At 55.6% G+C, this 22,056-nt stretch overlaps 2 protein-coding genes across 3 annotated transcripts in view; one reads left to right on the top strand and one right to left on the bottom strand.

The window, feature by feature from the left end:
- Positions 1 to 7,149: 7,149 nt before the first annotated feature.
- LOC114509300 (RIMS-binding protein 3B-like) lies at positions 7,150 to 15,354 on the bottom strand. The gene has a single exon (XM_028527653.2). The coding sequence runs from the start codon at positions 12,424 to 12,426 to the stop codon at positions 7,498 to 7,500; it is 4,929 nt and encodes a 1,642-aa protein (XP_028383454.1). The 5' UTR covers positions 12,427 to 15,354; the 3' UTR covers positions 7,150 to 7,497.
- A 6,250-nt stretch (positions 15,355 to 21,604) lies between these two features.
- The window catches only part of UBE2L3 (ubiquitin conjugating enzyme E2 L3), a 49,050-nt gene continuing 48,598 nt past the window's right edge, over positions 21,605 to 22,056 (top strand). The window contains exon 1 of one of the 2 annotated variants that reach the window (XM_028527654.1): positions 21,605 to 21,708. In XM_028527654.1, the coding sequence (XP_028383455.1) occupies positions 21,682 to 21,708 (27 nt within the window). In that variant the 5' untranslated portion in view covers positions 21,605 to 21,681. The remainder of the gene's footprint in view (positions 21,709 to 22,056) is intronic. The other variant, XM_028527655.1, reaches the window with a different exon arrangement.

Below are 22,056 nucleotides of genomic sequence, written 5' to 3'. Positions count from 1 at the left end.
AAACAATTTATGAAATAAAGAAAAAAGGCCCTGGCCAGATAGCTCAATTGGTTAGAGCATCATTGCAATATATCAAGGTTGTGGGTTTGATCCCCAGTCAGGGCGCCCTAGTTCTCTCTCTCATTCCCTTCTTAACTCTCTCTAAAAAATCAATAAATTAAAAAAAAAAGGAAAGAAATCTTAGTGAGGCCTTCCTTTCTCAGGAAGCTTTGCCTGCCTCCTACACACTTGAAAACTCCCCCAGGCCCTCCGCCTCCTGCTCCTGATCAGCCCTCCACTCCCCTTTGGTTTCCTGGTGGCCCCCACCATTATTAGACTGGCAGAGCCTGTTCTGGGGTCTGTCTGCAGGGTGCTGTTGCTGCCCCTGCGCCTGCATAGCACCTGGCCCCCAGAAATGGGTGGATGAAGGGGGTGTCCAGCAGTGGCTCTGAGATGGCCAGGGTGGAGATGGTGGCTGGTGGGCCTGTGTTTCTGAGGGAAGCCATGGAGAGGCCCCTGGATCTAGATCCTGGCTGTGCCGCTGACCAGCCAGCTGCCCCAGAACTGAGCTCTATCGGTCTTAGTTTTCCCGCCTGCTAAATGGGGCTGATAGCCTTATCTTCAGACCCCTCCTCATTTCCATTTGGCGGACAGAGTCCTGGGGCATGGAAACCTCTGGAGGCTCCACTCCTGCAGTCAGAGGGTGGGAGTGGCCCCTGTACACCCTTGTATTTTCCAAATTTTAGTTTTCCAGTTTTCTTCCTGGAGCCTTCCCCCACCACCCAAGCTCAGTGGGGCTTCCTGTGGCAGTGGGGGAGGGCGCCAGCTCCCACGTGGCCAGGATACCAGGAAGCCCCCCGGGCTGAGACAGAAGCCTCTGGCAACAGTCACCAGGGAGGCTGAGCCCATCGGCCCTTATCTTGCCTGACCTTGTGGAGGCTGACCACTCCCTTCTTCTGGAAAATGTGACCCCCCTGTCCTTTCTGATGTCTCTTTCTCCTTAAAACCCCAGGGTCCTGGGGTGGGGCCTCAGCACCCAATTCAACCCCCTAGTCCACCAGGCTGGGGTCCTTTCACTGGCCTGGGCCAGTCCAGGGCCACCTTTCAGGCGCCTCCCCGGGAGACCCTGACCCCTGACACATCTCTGACTCAGCAGGGTTGTGCCGGCCCCACTCTCCCGCTCCGCCCAGTGAAGCTCCCGCAGAGCACCCAGTTGCCCAAGCCCTCACTGCTAGCCACTCCCGAACCTCCCACCCTCCCCCTACCAGCTCTCCCAATTTGAATTCCTGACTCTCCCTCCCTTGGGCCTCCTCCCTAGGCCCAGGCCCTGCCTCCCGGCTAAGGCAGGGATCTTTCAGATAAGGGTGGGGGGCAAAGGGACACGCCTGGGTTCCAACCCAGCTCTGCCACCAACTTGGCTGAAAGACCTTCAATGACCTCCCCTTTCTAAACCCGAGTTTCTCCCCCTTGCCTTTCTTCAGGCAAGGGGGAAAGAGTTACACCATCTGGGTCGGGTTGCCCTGGGCAATACGTGAGCTAAGACACATGCTGAGGCCCTGCAAAGGTCAGCTCTCGGTGGGAAATGCAGCCACCTAGAGCTCCAGGCCAACCCTTTCTGGGATCTTGGTCACAAGCCAGTTGGTGCCTTTCCTAAGTTAGGAACAAATGTGCTGGGGCACGAACCCCAGCGCCTGCTCCACGCACGGTCCACACCAAGTCCACATACCTGCATTGAGGGTACCATGGGACTAAGACGCAGTACGCTGGGGGAGGCAACGCAATAAGTGAGTAATTCCAGGGCCCAGGGATTATGCCTGGGGCTTGTCCCTGCACAAGGGAGGGGCAGCTAAATCCGGAAAGGGCAGATTGGAATGGGGAAGGCTGCCCAAGACAGGAAGAGCACTTTTATTTATCAATTTTGTTTAAGGGAGGGAGAGAGAGATACAGAGAAACATCAATATGTTGTTCCATTTATTCATGCATTCATCAGTTGCTCCTTGTATGTGCCCTGACACCTGACCAGAAATTGAACCCATAACCTTGGCACATTTGGAAGACACTCTAACCAACTGAGCTACCCAGCCAGGCCCAAAAGGAGGGCACTTTTGAAGGATACCTTGGAGTGAGCAGGCCGAAGGGGCAGGGCAGACAAAGGCCATTATCAGGGAAAAAGAAATTGAGGCTGAGAGTCAAGGAACTCCCTGAGATTGCCCAACCAGGAAGTGGGTGGTCCAGGATTCAGACCCAGCCCACTCCTGCTGAGCAGGAGGGACCAACCTCTATAAGGGCAACTTCTAGCCAAAGACCCTAACCAACGGGCTGTGACCAGTGGGGTCCCCCAGGCTGGGGTCGATGTCCTGGATGTTCAGCCAGGTGGGCACAACCAGTCAGGAGTCAGTTACTGAAAGATTTAAAGGGAGTTATTCTGAAGGTCCAAGGCATAGCCAGGCACACACCTGTAGCCAGGTATCAGAAGCCAGGGATTTTGAGAGAAGGGACCTCCAAATATAAGACATTCCAGCCCCAAAGAGACCCATTGCAGACTCCATTCCGCACCTAAGTCAGGGATAAACAAGACTGAGCCCAGAAGCTGGCTAGATCTGTGGGGCCGCTGGGGTGTAAGTGAAGCCACCATGGCCCCAGGAATCCTCTGTGCCCGGGTTCCTAGAGCTGGCTCTACCTGGCACTGCATTTGGTTTCACATGCCCAGGACTGCCCAGTGTGTTCTACCTTAGGGAGAACCCCGACTTCCCACAAGCCCCCACCAAACCTTCAAACGCAGCCTCCGTGGGACTGAGACAGGGAGAGGAGGCGTGACCGAAAGGTGGAATCCGAGCTTTTTATGGTGGTTTCTCCTTGTGTTCTTGTGAACACATTTCCTGTAATGACTCTGAAATTCATCAGTTAACTTTATGTTCTGAAAGTGCACAGTGGCAGAGGTGGAGGCAGATGGAGGGGCTAGGCCCAGGGGGCTCTGGCAAGACTGGGGGCGGGAGTTCCCACAGCAGAGGCCCATGGGAAGGACTAAAAGGAGCCACTCGGCTGTCTTCATGCTGCCTCTGTGGCAGGTACTTTTGCTCCTGCCACTGGGTCTCAGGGACCTGGTTTGTGCAACACAGAAGGGACGCACATCCAACGTGCGGGGAGAGAACAGGAAACAATGAGAAGTGCCTGAAGCCTCTCCTCTGATGGGGGGAGGGCTGGTGGGGAACTGAGACCTGCCCTGAGCAGAGGCCCCTGGGCAGAAGTGGACAATGCCAGGTAAGGCTCTGTGACTCTTGCTCCAGAACTCTCCAGACTCCTTGGACACCCGCCTCTCACCACGCTGCAGGCTCCTCTGACCAGCTGGGCTTTCCACCCCCCTTTCTCTTCCTGGGCAGGCCTGGACAGGCTTTGGGCCTCCAGGTCATCTGGTCAGCCAGGGAGGGGCCCGTGCAGGCTGTGACCAGGCATTTACTCCTTCCCAGCCTGCCCACGTCACTACGCCCATGTGGGTTCCTCGTGCCCATGATCAAAGTCTTCAGCTTCTCGGGGCTCTTGGGGGTGCCCACTGGACTGAGAACCACCTGCTCCTGCCCCAGACATCTGCTGCCTTCGCCCTCACAAGCTTTGTTGGCCTTCCTTTGGGTCCTGACTCTGGGCCAAGTGCTCTGCACATAGAATCTGCTCAGAACATCCTCCCACCCCCTCCACAGGTGAGGAGACTGAGGCCAATGGCTCTGCCTTCCATAGCTCACTTGGCCTTGAGCTTCTTTATCCACTCATTCAGACTTCCCATGGCTTCAGGGAAACTAGGATTCGCAGGAGTGGAGCTGCAAGAAAAATGAAGAGGGAAGCTTTCCTGTTGAGACACTGCTTTTGGGTCCTCTGGGAGAATATTCCCTAGGGGTCCCCATGTGGAGTTTCCCCTGGGCACTTTGAGGAGAGGGGAAGGAGAGAACAGGGTGGGTGGGGCCTGAATCCTAGGCTTGCAGGGTTGAAGGGACTTTTCCAACTCACCTTGACACTGGGGTCAGGGCCTGAGTAAGATAAGTGTGGGCCCAAGCTGCTCCGGCTCTGTCCAGGCTGCTCTGGCTCAGCCCAGGTGGAGAGCAACCTGGTCCCTAGAGAGCAACCCTCAGCGTACCCAGGCTGACCCCTAGTGGCAGCATGAGGAAGCGCTTGAGGACTTTGAAACCCTTCCAGAAGAGGGGGCCCTACCAGCTGATGGGCATCTGTCACCAGTTGGTTTCTCTCTTCCTGTGCCTCTACTCCCCCAATTTCTCAAATGTGCAGTCACTCATTCTCATGCTCCGGGGCCTTTGCTTCTGCTATTCCCGATGCCTAGGATGCCCTCCTCCTCACCTGTTCCAGTGCCCCTGGTCATAGTAAGCAAAGCCTTCCTCTGCTGCACAGGGATCATGTCTTATTCTAGTCCAGTGGATGGAGCAGCCTATGCATGGTGTGAGTGTCTGCAGCACAGGCCAGTGTCTGGGCCCAGCACAGGGGCCACGCACAGGGGATAGTAAAAAACTGCTTCTTCATTCATTCAGCAGCTATTTATGGGCAATGAACAAGCCAAAGAGGCTTCTTCCTTCATGGGGCTTACACTCTGATAAGGGCATGGCTAGGTGGGTAGAACACAGGCAACAGAAAAACCACTGCTAACATACCAGGTACGGATGAGTTCTATGGAGAGAAAAATACAGCAGGGTGGGAACCGAAGCAGGGTGTGGAGGTGCCGATTTATAGTCCTACATACAGACTATGTGCAGCTATTGGGATAAAGGAGAGTGATTTTGGCCGATGGTCAGGGAAGGATATAAAGTTAAGTTAAAGTGATGGAAGAATGTGGCTGGAATACTTTCTGTTGGGTTGCATTTATGGTTCCTATGAAATTAGTTGCTGTGTTTAATTTTGAAAGTGCATGGATTAAAGTTTCTATTCTATTACTAAACTGTTGTTGCTCTTCCAGCACGTGGGTAGCGTATCTGTCTCCACCCCTTAGCCCATGGGCACCAAGACCTCCAACCCAGTGTCCAGGAGGGGCTGAGCTGCCCCCTCCTGCTGGAGCAGTTTTCTTACTGCTCTGCATTCTCAGGTTCCATTCTGGGCTGTGAGCTCAAAGGAAGATGAGAGCTGGAAAAGCTGTGAAAGCTGAAGAGATATTTGCACACTCACATTCACAGCAGCGCTATTTCACAATGGCCAAAAAAGTGGAAGTGACCCAAGTCCACTGACAGGCGAATGGATGAACAGAGTATGGTCCATCCATACAATGGACTATTTATTATTCAGCCTCAAAAAGAAATGAAATTCTGACACTTGCTACAACATGGATGAGATTTGAGGACATTATGCTCAGTGAAACAAGCCAGACATAAAAAGACACACTCACTATATCTGGTCCACTTACATGAGGTCTCTAGAGTAGTCAAATTCATAGAGACAGAAAATAGATCAGAAGGGACCAGGGGCCAAGGAGGAGGGGAAGGGGTTGTTGTTGTTTAGTAGGTATGGAGTTTCAGGTTCCCAAGGAGGTGATGAGAAGAGCTCTGGAGATTGCTTGCGCAACAATGTAAACTACTAACTGAATTGTACACAAATACAGTTGAGATTGTAAATTTTATGTTACATGTATTTGATCACAATTTTCCAAAACATTGTGAGCTGGTCATGTTGCTTCCCCAGTCCAACTACTGAGACTACTTTTTGACTATAAAAACAGGTGTTTGTTTGTTTGTTTGTTTCACTATAAAAACCTGTGGCTCAGTGGGTTGGGCATCATCCCGCAAAGTGAAAGGCCTGATTCCCAGTCAGGGCCCATGCCTGGGTGGTGGGTTCGGTCCCTCGTCTGGGTGTGTACAGGAGGCAACCGATCAATGTTTCTCTCTCACACTGATGTTTCTCTCTCCTTTTTTTGTTATCCCTCCCTTCCTTTCTCTCTAAAATAAAGAAATAACATTTAAAGAGAAAAAAAGTGGGTGGTTGTGACCCTGGGAGGGGATGATCCTCAGTGGACGGGGCAGTGTTTCCTTCCTGAGTCCGCACATTCTGTTCACCAGTGGCCAGGGTGTGCGTGCACAGCACAGCCGCATCCGTCCCTGTGTTCTCTGAGGTTAAGGCAGCAGTAAGTGTGAAAGGTTGAGGCAGCCCCTGGGCCTGCCCTTTCCCTGTTCCCTCCTTCAGCCCAGGAACCGTGTGGCAGAATCCTCTGCACTCAGTTCACCAACTCCTCGAAGAGCCTGCCCACGCCTCCGATGCTCCTGCACAGGACATGCTTCCAGGAATGTCCTCCTGCAGTCGGGAAGGCAGTGCCCTTCCTCAGACAGCGTGGTTGGACTTAGAGAAACAAAGGGACATCACACAGAAGCATCCTTGGCTGGTGTGGCTCAGTGGATTAAGTGTCAGCCTGCGACCAAACGGTCGCTGGTTCAAATCCTGGCCAGGGCACATGCCTGGGTTGTGGGCCAGGTCCCCAGTTGGGGGTGTGCGAGAGGCAACCAATTCATGTTTCTCTTGCACATTATTAATGTTTCTCTCCCTCTCTTTCTCCCTCCCTTCCCCTCTCTAAAAATAAATAAATAAAATCGTTTTAAAAAAAGCTCAAAGTTTGTTTAAAAAAAGAGAGAGAAATAGACGCAGAGACAGATGAAGATGACCCCTCATGCCCACTCTCCTGGAGGGGGAGCCCCGGAAGACCATGGGAGGAAGCAGCTCTGGACCCGTGGGGCCTGTGGGGCCTCCTTGACCCTCATCAGCTCTTCTGTAAAGTGGAGGAAATGTGGACACGCCCTCCCAGGGAGCTTCCTTGGGAAGCAGCTGGGAGACACTCCCACCCTCCACAAGGGAACACAAAGCCCCTGGGCAGGGGTGCTCGTGGGAAAGGCTGGCTGTGCTGAGCTTTTGGAGTCCTGCTTCTAAGTACTGGCCCCTGACTGGCCCCTTGGCAGCCCTGCCAGTGGACTCTGAGTGGTGCCCCCTTAAAGATCAAGGAGGTGCCCCCCCACCTCTCTAGCTGGGAAAACATGTTTGCAGCCCCTGCACCCCCCTGAATTGAACAGAGGGAGGAGAAACAGCCTCTGTTTCCCTTGGTTGTGCTTTCACTGGTAAAATATGCTTTTCTTTTTTCTATCAACATTTTAATGAAGGGTTGAACATCAGATAGAAAAATAACATTCTGGTCACTTTTTTTTTTTTAAGAGGCAGGCTTTTCTTGAGACTTTCATACATAGCAATGGACGAATAATGTTAACCTCCTAAAGGAAAGCATAATGAGCACGCAGAGGCACTTCTCCAAGTACCTGCCGTAGTTAATGACAACTCTGAACCAGCCTCTAGGGGATGTTCGTCCTGTTTTCTTTCGGAAACAGCTGAGTTCAAACATCAGCTCTGCTGCTCTCAGAGGCTAGGGGATGCTGAAGGACTGCCATTGGTGCTCATGGGGGCCAGGAGGGGTGGTGGTGGAAGGGTCTGTGTGCTTGCTTCTCTGGCGGAGAGTGGGTGGCCAGAGGTCACTACCCCATTGGGTAGCCTTGCTCACTCTCCATGGAGGGACACAGGATCCAGCAGGTGGCCTGGGACAAAGCCTCTGTGGCCGCCTGACTCCCCATAATAGAATCCCTTGTCATCCATTGGCCCATAGACTGTGACCAGGTCCCCAGCCTTCAGTGACAGTTTGTCCTTTATCCTTCCCCCCACCTGCCCATCTTTGGGGTCATAGTCCACAGCTGCCATCATGGTCATTGAGGTCCATAGTGAGGGTCTCCTGGGGTTCCCTTGGGGCAGGAGAAAGGAGTCCTGGGGGCTGGTGAGTCCCCCAAAGTCATTGAGGTGGGCCACAGAGGACAGGTGTCTTTGCACTGGCAAATGCCACCTCCCATCAGTCCTCTCCATGACCACTTCCACATCAACCACCAGGTGCCCAGGGATGCTGCCCACTCGACCATTGCATTCCCCACAGTAGAAGCCGTGGGCGTCCTGAGAGCCCCACACTCTCAGCAACTGCCCTTCCCGGAAGGCCAGCTCCTCCTCTGCAGCCTTAGGGTTGGCAGACATCACCAGGGGGTCATAGTCAAAGAGTGCCACAAAGATCCTCACTGGAGTGTCCTCGCTCTCCCCCGGCAGTGGGGGGCCTCCACTGGACATCTTAATGACTTTGCTGGATGGAGCTAGACCGAGCGCAGAGCTGGGCTCCTGGAGCTGATTCTCTCTCTTGCCCCCCAGAGCCTGACCTTGTCTACTCTGGGTCTTAAGCTCCCTCCTCTGCCCTTGTCTCCCTGTAGCCCATGGACCAAAGCACACTGCCTCTTCCTGCTGCAAAATATCATGGGAGTCAGACCCATATCGATGGCTGGTGCCATCGAACACTTGGGCATCTTGCTTTTGCCCAAGGACCTTCTCAAGGGCAGGCTTATCCTGGCATGCTTCTTTGCTGGGCCCACGCTCAGGAGACAGATGGACAACTCCCAGGGCAGGGCTTTGGCTGTTGACCATGGGCTGGTAGCGGTCTTCTTCTCCCTCAGACTGGCCACTGGGCAGGGGCGGCTTGTGGTTCTGGGGACTCTTCGGAATGATCATGTCTTTTCTGCAGACCTTCCAGGCCTCTGCAGGCCCTTGGGTTTGGTTGCCAGCCCCTGCGCTCTGACGTTCTCCTTCTGAACTCAGGTTGGGCACTGGGGAGCACCTCCTTGGGGGTCCTTCAGGAAATGCTTCTAGGAACTCTGCCAGGGGCTCCCCACAGCTCCTGGAGATGTGGGAACTGGCCTTGGCACTCAGTGGAGCTAGCGCTAGCCTCTGAGGGCAGATGGGGAAGGTGACTCTAAAGGGGGACAGGTCACCACAGGTGTAGCTAAAGGGAGAGGTCCCTGGCAATCTGTTACAGCTAAAACAGTCCTCAGGGATCTGAGCCGGCACTGAATCCAGTGACTCGCCACAAAGCGAAATGGTTCTCACTGAAACCTTCTGGCACATCAGGGGCAGCTGGAGCTGGGACCATTCCAACATGGTGCTCCCAGCGGTGGCATCAGCGATCTCTGCAACCTTGAGCCCGTCAGCGTACACAGCATAGCCAGTAACCTGCACCCCATTGGAGGACCCTGCTGAGTGGATAGTCACTGGGAGCCAGCTGACCACCAGGAAGCCTGGTGAGGTGTGATGCTCTACCAGCACATCCAGTGGAGGGTCAGGGGGTCCTGCCAAGGGTGTGTCGAAGGTGATAGTAGAAGACATGGTTTCCCAGTGCACCTGCAGTGAGTCCCATGGCAGTTGCACCTCCACCTGCACCTGGTACCGTGTGCCGGGACGCAGACTGTGGAAGGTGTAGCCACTCACGCCCGCTGGGGTCAGGGCATGCTTATGGTCATTGAGGTATACCACGTGTGAGTGGCTGCTGCCGCTGTCAACCCAGGTGATCTCGGCTGATGTGGCTGCAATGTTCTGAAGGTGTAGTTGCTTGGGAGCTATACAAAGGACCCCTCTGGCCCCTAGAAGGGGTTTGGAGAAGTCTTGCTCCTCCGCACTCTGCAGTGAGCCCAGCCAGCCCTCTTCTATCTTGGCATCTGAGATCTCTATAGCCACTTCTGTCTCGGAGCCTGACCTCACCATCTGGCATGTCTCTGTGTCCACAGTTTGCTGAGCTTTATCAGGCAATAAGCTGTGACCAGTGTCTTCCTTTGAAGCTTTGCCCTGTCCAGCTGGGAGTTGAGTGGGGCCAAGGTCAGGGGACTCTGGGGTCAGGCAGCCAAGGATATCGCTGTCTAGAATCCGCTCCACCAGGTTGGAGGGTACCAGGCCCCGCCGGCCATCCTCAAGCTCCCCTTCATAGAAGCCATCCTCATCCATATCCCCAAAGATATACACATAATCCCCAGCCGTGAGGGGCAGTTCATTCTCAGGGTTCTCATTGGGTCCCTCAAATGGGTTGTAGCTATATCGAACCAGGAAGATCTTGAGCTTGGAGGTGTCAGGGGTCTCTAAGTCCTCTGCTTCCAGGGTCAAGGATACACTGTCAGAATCCAGATCCTCTACCTCACTGGCTGTGTCCACATCCAGAGAAAGGCAAGATGGTACAGTGGCCCACATGGATTCCACCTCAGAGGAGGAGTTTGACTGGGAGCTGGTTTTCTTGGACTGGGGTATGGAGTCCAGGGGTTGGCTGGCTGGGACTCTGTCTGGCACTTGGGGGACACTGGATGGATCTCCCAGGGCAACTGGGCTCTCTCGCAGAGAGGCTTCCTTCTCCTCCTGTTTGTCTCTGCTGGGCTGTGGAGACACTTGGTCTTCAGGCCCTGGCTGGAACTTGGTTCTTATGCTATTCCTGTCTTGGGAATCTGGGGCTGGGGGGGCCTCCCGGGGCTCCTGGGGATGGTGACAAGACTGACACTGCAGCACTCCCATCTCCTCCTGGGCAGCATGGGGATCACACGAGGCCTTCCGCAGGTCATGTTGCAGCTGCTGCTGCCTGTCCTGCCCGTGCGCCGCTTGCTGCAGCAGCTGTTCCGCCTGCAAGCCGGCGGTGTCGCGCTCCTGGCACGCGCGGCCCAGCTGCCCGCGCACGTCATCATTCTTTGCTGCCACTTTTCTCAGCCAGTCGGCTTGGGCCTGCAGCCGCGCGTTCTCCTTGGCCAGCCAGGCGCCTTCACGTAGCGCGATCTGCAGCTGTGCCTCTGCCTCCTCGCCGTGCCGCCGTGCCGCCGCCGCCTCTGCTCTCAGCTCCTCGCACTCGCGCCGCCGCGCGCCGAGCTCCCGCTCCAGAGTCTGCACCTGGCACGGCGCCTCTTCGCAGGGTACGCTCTGGCAGCCCGACTCCTTCCGTGCGCAGCCGGTGGCCTGCTGCTGCGTCAGCTGCTTCTGCAGGCGCAACACCTCCCGCTGGGACTCGCGCTGTAGCCGGTCCAAGTCGCTGACTTTGAGCCACTGGTCGCTAGCCGCGCCCCCACTAGGGTGATGGGTGCTGCCGAGGCCTGAGGCGACCTGCGTCTGCAGCAAGTGACACTCCTGCTGCAGCTCTTCGATCTGCTTGTCCTTGGCCAACAGCGCGCTCGCCTGCTCCGACTGGTCTCGGGCGCGCTGGAGGGCAAAGGCCTGGCACAGCTCCAGGCCAACGCGGCTCTCCCCAGGCACAGGCGCGCTCACAGCCCGCAGGTTGGTTTCTTGCAGCTTGCGGGCCCGGTCCTCTAGACGCCGAGCCAGGCCTGTTAGCTCCGCGTGCTTCACCTTGAGTCGTTTCACCTTCTCCTCCGCCTTGTCTGGAAGGCCTGCGCGCCGCAATTGCATGTTCTCTTCCTGCAGGCTAGAGCAGCGGCGCGCCAGCACCTGCAACGTCTCAGACAGTTCTGAGTTCTGCTTCACAAGCTCGTGGTAGTCCAGGCACAGCGGTGACAGAGTCATGGCCTCGCAAGGCTGGTTCCCGGAGTCTTCTCCTTGCCGGTCGCTAGGTCGTCTGGGCCCCGATGGTGGTGGTGGTGGCAGCAGGTGTGCTGGGGGACTCGGGGAGCCCAGGATGAAAGTGTCTGGTGAGAAGGAGCCCTGCTCCTCGGATTCGAGGACCTTGGGACGACTCCTGGTGCTGTCGAGCAAGCGGGGACTCGCTGGTGCCAAGGAATCGAGGGAGCTTGAGCGCCTGCGGAGCAGGTTGTCAGGGGAGTGGGTGCAGGCTGCGGGCATCAGGTCGAGAGAACGGGAGCGCACGGGAACGCGGGCGCTCAGGCTGTCAAGGGATTCGAGTCGACAGGCGAACTTTGGGGGATGGCGAGAGTCACCGGACGTGTCGGGGTGCGACTCTTTCGAAGAATGCACAGCTTGTGTATCGGGGGTACTGGACAAAACCCGGTGCCAGCGGAAGTGCTTCAGGATGTACTTGAGAAAGAGCTGGCGCTCCAGGTCTAGCGCCGCCTGCAGGTAGTGGATGCGCGAGGCCTGCTCGCCGTCGGTCTCCCACCGAAGTTGCGCCAGCACTTCTTGCAGGCGGCAGCGACACTGCGCGGCGGCGACTTCTGGCACCCCTGCGCGGCTGCAGTAGCCGCGGTTCACTAGCTCTGCGGCCAGCTGGCGCTGCAGCTCCCGCGCCTGGCGAACAACGCTGTCGCGATCGCGGTGCAGCAGCTGCTGCAGCTGCCGCATCTCGGCTTCCTTCCAACGCAGCAGCTGCCGGATCTCGGCCTCGCGCTCCCTCAGCATCTCCTCCTGCAGCTGCCGCAGCTCACGACAGCTCTGTGCCTCCCACTTGGAGCGCAGATGGTCAACCAGTTGCTGCCGCTCCCTCTCTGCTGCCTCCCGCAGCTGGCGCGCCTGGGCCGCGGCGCGCCGCCGCTCCGTCCGCCCGCGCGCTCGCTCAGCCTCCAGCTCGACCCGCAGCTTCTCCAGCTCCCGCCTTTGCTCCTCCAGCACCGCCGTCGTTGGGGTTGGGCCCAGCTTCTTGGGTGTCGCGCGGCCGCCACCCGAAGAGTTGGGCGAGTCCTTGGTCATGGTGGCTGCTGCCCGACCAGGGACGTCGCCTGGCCCAGGCCTCTGTTCGCCAACGGCTGCCGCCCCAGCCGGCCAACCGTCCCGCGCGCCCCTTCCGGCACCCCTAAGGGGTCTCCGCGCGCCCCTTCCGCCTCTGGGTGTGTTCCCTCACCCCCTGTTACAGGTGCCTAGACCGGGGATGGGCTTTCAACACCCCTGCTCAAACCAGCCCATGTTCTTCCCAGGATTTCCCAGGGGTCTCTCTGGCTCCAGGCCTCTCCCTGGTATGCCATGTCCTTTGTGACTGACCCGGGCGCTCTCCCAGGCTCCTTTCAGGCCAAAGAGTTGGTGGAAAGTCAGGCTGCTCCTCTGGGCCTGGAGAAAGCGGCTCCGTGTATGGGTTAAAATCATGGATGGGGAGCAAGCAGACCCTGCCTGACCCTACCATGGGTTTAGTTATCTGAAAACTGCAACAGAGTATGTCCAAATTGGGGGTGGGCGTGTGCCCTCCCCATGGGGTAGGGTGTGTCAGGTGCCTGCATTCCAAATGTGCCTACCCTTCCAAGGCTCCCTGTAGTGCTAAGCACTTGCATACATTACATATTTAAAGCTCCTGTGCCTACAGATGGGAACTTTCGAGCTCATAGTCTGGGCATGGTGCTAGCTGGGCCCAAAGTCCTGACCTGCAAAATTCTGTTCCCAGAGTCCACGAGCACTCTGACTCTATCCTCCCATCTCAGGGTTGCAGGTGTGAAGACCCTCTTCCAGCCTTGCTTCGGCGGTGGGGGTGGGGGGCACATTCTGCATCTACAGAAGGAGGGAGGGTCAAGTAGAACCCAGTTCTACAGGAAGGGTGGGAAGCAAGACAATGAGGCTGCCATAGGGGTCCAGCCTGCCCTTTGGTCTAGTCCAGGAGTGCCCAGGGCTACCTGCTTCTACAAAAGGTAAAGCCAGAAGCTGCTGTGGGTCCCTACACCACCTCCTTGGGAACAGCAAGGCCAGAGAACTTTTCACGGCTCTCCAAAGCTAGTGTGATCACCTGGTTAGAGCGGGAGGACCTCAGGGGTCAAACAGTTCTTCAGCTTCTTGTGCCACTTCCATGTCCTTATCTGTAAAATTGGCCAACGATGCAATCCCCTTCTGGGCTGTGTGACCTCCCAGAGTTCCCTGACCTCTCTGGGCACCTATTTCCTCTGAGTGTGAGGTTTCAATGAGCTGAGAGCACCAAGTGCCCAGTCCAGAGCAAAGCTCTTGTCTGCAACTCACTAGTTTTAATCCAAGTCTCTTTTTGGCACCTAGAGGGCTGAGGACTGCAAGGCAGGGATTTGGCTGAGGCTGGGCAGGGCTGCCATGGTGGAAGCTGCACACGTATTCTCCGTGCTCCCTGGACTCACTCTGGATGCCACGTGGCAGGTGGGAACCCTCAGAGACCTGGGTTTCCCTCTAGGCTCTACCACTTTTTGGCTGAGTAAGCGTGGCTGGTTACTTCACCTCTTCCAGCTTCTACACAATGGGTGTGTTGGTAGCACCAGGACTCTCTCAGCTGAGGGTGTGCAGTAGGAGCGGCCCCGAAGTTCAGGTAAGTTCTCACCTTCCCACCCACGGCTCGGCCTGGACCCTCACAAGTTTTTTCCAGGAGTCTGAAGAGTACCCCTGGTTCAAAGACCTCTGGGCCTTTACATGTGTCCTTCCCTCTGCCTAGGATGCCAACCTTGCCTGATACAAAAATAACAACAATACCCATGGCAGATCAAGAACCTACTAGGTGTTATGCTAAGTGCTTGCCATACATTATTTAAACCACCCAATTTATAGATGAAGAGTCTCAAGCCCCAATGGATTAAGAGTTCTGCTCATAATAATCCAGCTGCTTAGTGGCCCCCACACAACCCCTGGTTTTGTCCATTCACCTACTACTAACCTTGTCCTGTCCTTTGGCCTCAGCTTGTCCATTCTCCCTCCAGGAAGCCTTCCCTGAGTTTCTGAGCTTGGCCTGGGCTCCCCAGGACTCTATAGCCCTCATTGCCCCACCTGGCATCTCTGCTTTTGGAGCAGGGACAGGTCTGATACACGTCTGTGTCCCTGACCAGGCTGGGCTTGGAGGAAGAGTAAGAGGAAAGTCCCTCCCCAGAAAGAATGGGTGGCGGCCCATGGAGGCAGAAAGGGCATGAAGGGCATTGTCTGACGTGGCCATCTGACGTGGCCATCTGACCTGACCAGCTCCCATATCCAGGTACAATCTGGCAGAAAGGCTGAGGCCTCAGATTCCATGCTAATCATCAGGACCTTGAACAGAAGACTCAGACTGGGCTGGGAGTGAGGGCGTGGCCTCAGCTGATGTATTGGCCAGGTCCTGAGCTACAGAACATACACACATACGCATACCCCTTCTCTCGGCCTGGCCATCTATGTGTTTAGGTGCCCTACCTAAATCTGGCTCCTCCCTGTCCTTCCTGCCTCAGCACCCAATGACTCCCGAGAATTGGATGGATGTGTACCTGGCCATTTGCATTTAGACTGTAATGTCGTGGTCACATTAAAGACCCCTTTGCTTCTCAGTCTGGGGTGTAGGCCTGGCCTGGGCAGCACCCAGGGCCTCTCACAGACTCAGGCCTTACTGCTCTGAGGACTGGCCCGAGCCACCCGCACAACCCTTCTGAGTGAATCTTCCCTCCCCCAACAGCTTCTCTTCTGTGACTGATCCTCCCGACTTGCTCCCAGTGCAGGACAAACAGACAGGCCCGCTCACTTCCACAGTCATCTCCCCAGGTAGGTGGGTAGGTGGTCTTGGCCCCATGTCCCAGGTAGGAAGGAAAATAGAGGTTCTGAGAAGCAGGTGCTGTGTTCATTCAGCATGTGGCCCTGTGGGCTCCGCTCTTTTTGCCGTATTTTCAAGCCTGGTTCCCTTGAACCACTGGTGTGCCTCAGGAGATGCCCCTGGGCAGTGGTGAGCAACAAGGACACAGGGCATTGGGGTTCCAGGTGTTCTCTTTGGGAGGTGAGGCGAATGTACTGGGAGTGGTAGGCAAGATGCAAGGGTGGCCTTAGCTTTGAACTGGTGCTGGGCCACTGGACGTGGTGGCTACGGGAAGGGTTTCTTCATGGAATCCTCATTGCAGTGCTGAGAGAGGAGAACCTGGGCTCAGTGGGGGCAAGTGGCTTGCCAAGGCACATGGGCAGCCGTGGCAGAGCTGTATTGTCATTTCAGGGTGGTGGGTGGGGGTGCCACAACCCGATGTCCTACTGCAGCCAAGAGCAGAACCTCCAACAGGTCAAGAGGGCAGGCTAACACCAAGGAAGAGGACTTTGGGGCGAGTCTCTGACAGCCCCACAGTCACCATCCAGCAGCTGCTTGTGCTGGCACCACCCATGGCGTGGCAGAGGTATTCTGAACACGGCTGAGTGGATGAGCAAACCAGGGCTTCCCCAGGGCAGGGCTTCTGCCATCCCCATGCTCATCACGTTACGACCTGCCTGTGACCCCAGGCCTCGGAGCTGGGGAGAACGGAGACTGGCACTGGGTCACCATGTTGCTGCGTTCTCTGCGTCTGGGCTTTTTTTTTTAAAAAAGGTTTTATCTATTTATTCTTAGAGACAGGGGAAGGGAGAGGCAGAGAGAGAGAGAGGGAGAGAAATGTCAAGCTACAACCCAGGAGAGAATCAAACTGGTGACTTTTTGCTTTGTGGGATGACGCCCAACAAATGGGCTCCATCGGTCAAGGCAAGGCGTTGGCTTTCTTGCCTATACCACGAAAGAGATGGATTACATGGGTGGTTTTCTTTCTGTCTGTCTTTTTTATTATTGTTCAAGTTTAGTTGTCTCCATTTCCCCTCACCACTCCCCTCTGCCCCACCCATCCCCTCCACTCCACCCATCCCCACCTCCCACCCTCAATCCTACCTCCCTTTGGCTTTGTCCATGTGTCCTTTATACATGTTCCTTGATGACCCTTCCCCTTTTTCCCACCTTACCCCTTCCCCTCCCCCTCCCCTCTGTTTACTGTCAGTTTGTTCTTTATTTCAATATCTCTGGTTATATTTTGCCTGCTTGTTTTGTTGATTAGGTTCCACTTATAGGTGAGATCATATGGCATTTGTCTTTTACTGCCTGGCCTGTTGTGAAGGGTCCAAGCTCCTTCTTTCTTTCTGCTGGGTAGAATTCCATTGTGTACATGTACTGTAGTTTTTTGATCCATTCATTTACTGATTGGCACTTAGGTTGTTTCCAACACTTGGCTATTGCAAACTGTGCTGCTATGAACATTGGTACGTGGGCGGTTTTCAAACTGGATTCCTTAGGGCTCCAGGTTCCTGGGAAATACTATAGGACTCTCAGGGTTGGAGAGGGTATGCCAGGAGTTGAAGGGGAGACACTGTCGCTACAGCTTCACTACTGTCCTTTATCAGGTTCTAAGGAAGACTTTGGTTTAATGCTGTCTTTTAAAAAGGATTTTATTTATTTATTTTTAGAGAGAGGGAAAGGGAGGGAGAGAAATGCTAATGTGCAAGAGAAACATCGACTGGTGCCTTTCGCGCTCCCCCAGGCGGAGACCTGGCCCACAGCCCAGGCATGTGTTCTTACTGGGAATCGAACCAGCAACCTTTCCGTTTGTGGGACGATGCCCAACCCACTGAGCCGCACCAGTCAGGGAGACTTTGGTTTAAAAGTGTCCTAAAGAGATTTGCTGCTAGAAACAAATTTGAAAACCTCTGGGTTAGAGATACTCCTATATATTATTCGCACATGCTACCCTAACCGTCTATGATTCCGCTGACCCTGAGAGAAGGCACGTGCCCCCTTCAGGTCTTGGCTCACCCACATCACCAGCCCTGTATTCCACGCTGCCTCTCCCCAGAGCTCCAGCTTGTGACCTTTGGGCTCTGTGGTCATGGGGTCTGGAATCCTGGGTAAGCTGGTTCACAGCCTCCTGTGCCAGTCTGGCTGGCCCTATTTCAGCTCTGCCGCCCAATCATTGAGCTTTGCAGAGCTTGCCTGGCCTTAATAAAGGCTGTGGGCTCCACTGTGAGGACCCACGAAAAAGATTTTAAGTTTCCTGACTTCTGCAGCTGTAGCAGTCCCAGCTTTCCACCCCATTCCCCTCCTTCTGGGGTCCATGTGTTTTCTGCCTGTTCTTTGACAGTGCCTCAGCATCCGGAACAGGGCCTGGCTCGTGGTAGCTGCTGAATAAACACACAGCTGAGGCAGACAGTGGCAAACTGGCTGGATGTGACCTCTGGCCTCAGGGAGTTTACAGTCTAAGGGAGGACACAGAGGTCAAACACAAATATAGCAAAGGAATGTGGTGAACTCAGAGCTTGGGCAAGTGCTGTGAATGAGGGGTGTGTGCTGTGGGGGAGCAAAAGCCAATAGAGCAGGTTCCCCAAGAGAACTGAGGTAAGAGGGTGTGTGAGGTTTGCCCTGAGCAGAGATCAGATTTCGGGCAGAGGGACCTGCGAAGCCCTGTGTTCTGGCTGCCTGCCCTGGCCCTCTCCCATGCCACCCCGCCCTGGGCAGGTCCACACCCCTCCGGCATGGACTCTTCACAATTCTGTCCTGGTTCTCCTTTGCCTGAGGAGAATCTGGAGCTCAGAGAAGTGTCACTTAGCTGGATCCCAACCAGGCCTTCTTTCTCCAGGTCATGGGGAAGCCTGGCTCCCCCAGCACTGTCCCTTCCTGGATAGGGCTGGATACCTGGGGAAGGGCCGTGCTGTTCTCTGCCTCCACTTCCTGGGCCCTGCAGCCTGCTCTGGATGGTCCACATCCTCTGGGCAGGGAGGGGCACTTTACGCCAGCTTCCAGCGCTCTGGCTGGGGCCCCTGGCCTGCTGGACTGGCCTCTCACCCTGGCAACCCTAGCCTAGCTCCTCAGGCATGTGGCTCTGTGGGTGGCCAGCCTGCCCCCACCTGTACTTTACATGCCTGGTCCCTGAATCCTCACCATAGCCAGGGAGGCTGGCACTGTCCTCTGCAGATAAAGAAACTGCTTAGGGTCACGCAAGGACTTGTGCCCAGGCCTGTGTGACCCTAGCCTGGGCTCTGAATTGGTGCCATAGAATCTGGCCCACTGGCTCTGGCAGCTGGAGTGTAATTGTCATCCCCAGGCCCACAGACAAATGGCTGCCTCTTCCCAAGGACCCTGTCACTGTTGGCAGCACCACAGTATTCCAGCTACCCAGTGTTGTCAGGACAGACCTATCCTCCATCGTCTGCCATCTCTGCTTCTGTCCTCTCTGGGCCTATTCTAGTTACCCTCCTTTCTCTGCAGCCTGAAGCACGAGCCCTTGCTTAGCTCCCCACTAATACTTGTGGCAATATCATTTGTCCAGTCATGTGACCATTGCTCTGGGGCAGGGGACAGTCCTTTATCAAATGTTTGTTGAGTGACCAACCTAATCAGGGTGGAGTGGGGCCCGACACCACATTAATACACAGATAACCTCCAGTGGTGGCTGCTGAAGGGAGGAAGGAATGAGGAAGCAAGAAAAATAGGATGGAACAGAAGGAGGGAGAACAGGAGGGGGGGAGGGAGGGAGCTCTTTGGGTCACCTGTGCCTCCCAGATCTTGGTCTACCCCTCATGGTCCAGCTGCAGATGTGGGCTCAAGCCTCTGACTGGCTGGGTAACTGAGAAAAAGTTGATTGATCCCTTGAGCCATAGTCTCTTCCTCTGTAAATGGGACTGGTAGCAGTTCTGACCTCAGAGGCAGCTGGAGTATTTGATGCTTGTGCATTTACACTCAGTGCAGCGCACAGCAGGCTGTCAATTTCCCCAGATAAGTGTGGTAAGTTGAGTCCTTAAGAATGACTAGCCTTGCCAGATGGATAAGGGGGTGGCAGGGGGAGGGAATGACAAAGGCACCACAGGCAAGGGAGCAGCATGGCCAGAGGCAGAGGGTGTGGTATGGCTGCAGGACTGGTTGTGGGAAGGGAGGGATGCAGGACCTGAAGTGTTGGGCAAGCAGAGGGCAGTCAAGGCAGAGCCTCACCAGCACAGACCAGATTGAGGATCTGCCTCCTGGAGCCCCACTTCCAAGCTGGGCGATGCCAGGCAAGCCATTTTATCAGGGCCTCAGTTGCCTCATCTGTGAAATAGGGTATCTTAGCATTGGTCTGTGGCATCAATGCACTCAGGGGTGTGTGCAAATGTCCAGGGCCCAGTGCCAGACACACAGTCAGGCTTATCAAGTGTGAGTGCCCATTGCCAGTTTCCTGCCTTAGCAGAGGCACTTTCTTTTCCCCACAATGTCTCTTGGCCTCTCTCTGGCTGTAGAATTCCTTCCACCCCTGACCCCTCCACCGGCCTCTGTCAGGCCCCTCCTCTGAGCTCCACAAGTCACCAAATCCTCCTGCCTTCTGTTGTTTTTCTCAGTGCCTCCACAGAATGCTGCCAGCCCCTTGAAAGCAAGTACCAGCTTTGTATCCTCCTCTCTGAACCTAGCAGATGAGAGCCCAGGACCTGTGCTGATTGGAGAAAGGAGTAGCATGTGATAAGTTTGAGCAGAAGGGCCTGGAATCCAGGAGGTGGAAGAGGCCACTTTTGATGGGCGGCTCTGTAGGTGGCATAAAAAGGTCAGGTCTGAATGACCAAGGTTAGCTCAGTGGAGGGTGGGGTGTAGCTGGTTTGATCAGAAGCCAGCGCAGGAATGGGGCCCCAAAGACCAGGCAGCTTACAAGGGTACTCTGCTGCTCAGGGCCTCGGTTCCCCACCTGCAAAGTGGGTACAAAGGAGCCATCTTGCATGGCATTGGTGAGGATGCAGGAAGATGCCACAGCAAAAAGTAGTTCTCCCCACTTGGCCTCTCCTGATCATAGCCTCTATTCCCAGTTTAGCATGTTGAGGTTAAGAGTACGCATTGTGCTTCCTCAGCTGGCTTGAAATTCTTCAGGGCAGGATCCCATTCATTCTGTGGTCTTCCACAGGGGAAACCAGTTCCCAGTAAAGCTGTGTTCTTTCTTTGACCTGGGCCAGCTAAGCACCAGGCCCAGTGTACACAATAGGACCATGGAGTCAGTCCCCAAGCCAGACTTCCAAGTCCCCTGTGGCTCCAGGGAAGTAGCTGACAGAGTCCCTCCTACATTTGTCAAATGTTTATTGAGCACCCACGGCATGCTAGCCCTGGGGGAGGTGGAAGGCAGACAGAGTGCATGAGGCTTGTCACTTAGTCTCTCCCCAGCTCCCTCCCAATGTCAAGCCTGGATTCCCAGACACCGTATAGGAGGCCAGTCCTAACCAAGGCCATATATTTCCAGTGTCCCTTTCTTCTCTCCTTTCCTGGGAAATGGATTGCTTTTAGAGTGGAGAGAAGCTCCTTCACAAGGCCAAACTGTGTGCTGAAGCTGTAGCCTTCTCTTCGCCTGCACTGCCACCTGAGGTCCAAGCCACCATCATCTCTTTGCCTGGATGGGTGCAATAGCCTTCCAAATGGCCCCGCATCCCCTTCTTATCTTCTTATCTACTTCTGTTCTCCATTATCCAATTGGAGTCCTCCCCTTAAATACCTGTACCTGACTGGTTGCTACCCACATCCATTAAAGGGCTCTCAGGGCATTCAGGAGAAAAGTCAAATCCTTCCCTTTCCTACAAGGCCCTCCACAGTGTGTCACCCACCTCCCTCACTCCCTGTAATCCTTTTTACTCCATTCTGGTCACCCAGCGCTCAGACTGCCTCATGCCTGTCACCCAACGCTTTGCCAGTGCCATTTCCCCTACTCGAAACATTCTCCATCCAGCCTCCCAGCTGCTCCTCCCTACCCTTCAACGTCCCAGGCGTGGGGCGTGACCTTGGGCAAATTATTGGGCTTCTCCATGCTTCTGTTTCTCGCATGAAATGGGGCTGTTAATGGTAACCAGTGTTAGCTATTATAGCTTTTCCCTCAGTGAGGCTTTTCTGACTTTTCAATGAAAAGTAGGTCCCCACAGTCACTTTCTCATCACCCAGTTTTCTTTTTTTTTAAATCATCCAGTTTCCTTTTCTTCACAGCGCTTAGCAGTCCTGATATAATCCTTTAGTGATTTTGTGCAACCAATATTTATTGTGCACCTACTATATGCCAGGCACTGTTTGTAATAACCATCAGATTGGACACCCCCACAAAGACAGGGTCTCTACTAGTTCTGTTCACCCAGGCCTCTGGTGCTGTTGCCCGCACACAGTAGGTGATTTGCACATCCGGTGCCCCGCCTCGGCCGCCCCTCCCCCGCTCCAGGAAGTGCGGGGGCTCCAGCACCCCGGTCGGCCGTGATGCACACTGGGAAGGCAGCAGTACCAGATCCAAGATGGCGGCCAGCAGGAGGCTGATGAAGGTAAAAGCCATTCTCCGGCGCCGGCCGAGCCGGGGGCGGCGTCGTCGGCCCAGGGCCCCCGTGGCGGGCCGGGACTCTTTGGGCCGCCGCCGCCTGGCCTCCCGCCCTACGTGGGCCCGCCGCCCCCCTGGGCCGTGCGCGGTGAAGGAACTAACGGGGCCGCCTAGGCCTCAGCCTGGGCGGGAGCGCCAGGCCGCGCTGGGAGCCGTCGCCTCAGCCCGGCCCGGAGTATCCACGCTCCCCTCCGCCCGCAGCCCAGCCGGCTACCCCTTTTTCGCGGCGGCCGCCTCCCGGCCCCGGAGCGGTGTTGATGTGGGGGCTCGGCCGGGAGGCCCCAAACCGGTGCCT

The sequence above is a fragment of the Phyllostomus discolor genome, chromosome 13 (assembly GCF_004126475.2).
Source record: "Phyllostomus discolor isolate MPI-MPIP mPhyDis1 chromosome 13, mPhyDis1.pri.v3, whole genome shotgun sequence".
Taxonomy (NCBI): domain Eukaryota; kingdom Metazoa; phylum Chordata; class Mammalia; order Chiroptera; family Phyllostomidae; genus Phyllostomus; species Phyllostomus discolor.
The sequence above is the reverse complement of the archived record's forward strand: the minus strand, read 5'-3'. Positions and strand labels throughout refer to the sequence as shown.

Bases quoted from the DNA above. Each gene is read 5' to 3' on its own strand.
- LOC114509300 (XM_028527653.2), bottom strand. From the start codon at position 12,426: ATGACCAAGGACTCGCCCAACTCTTCGGGTGGCGGCCGCGCGACACCC.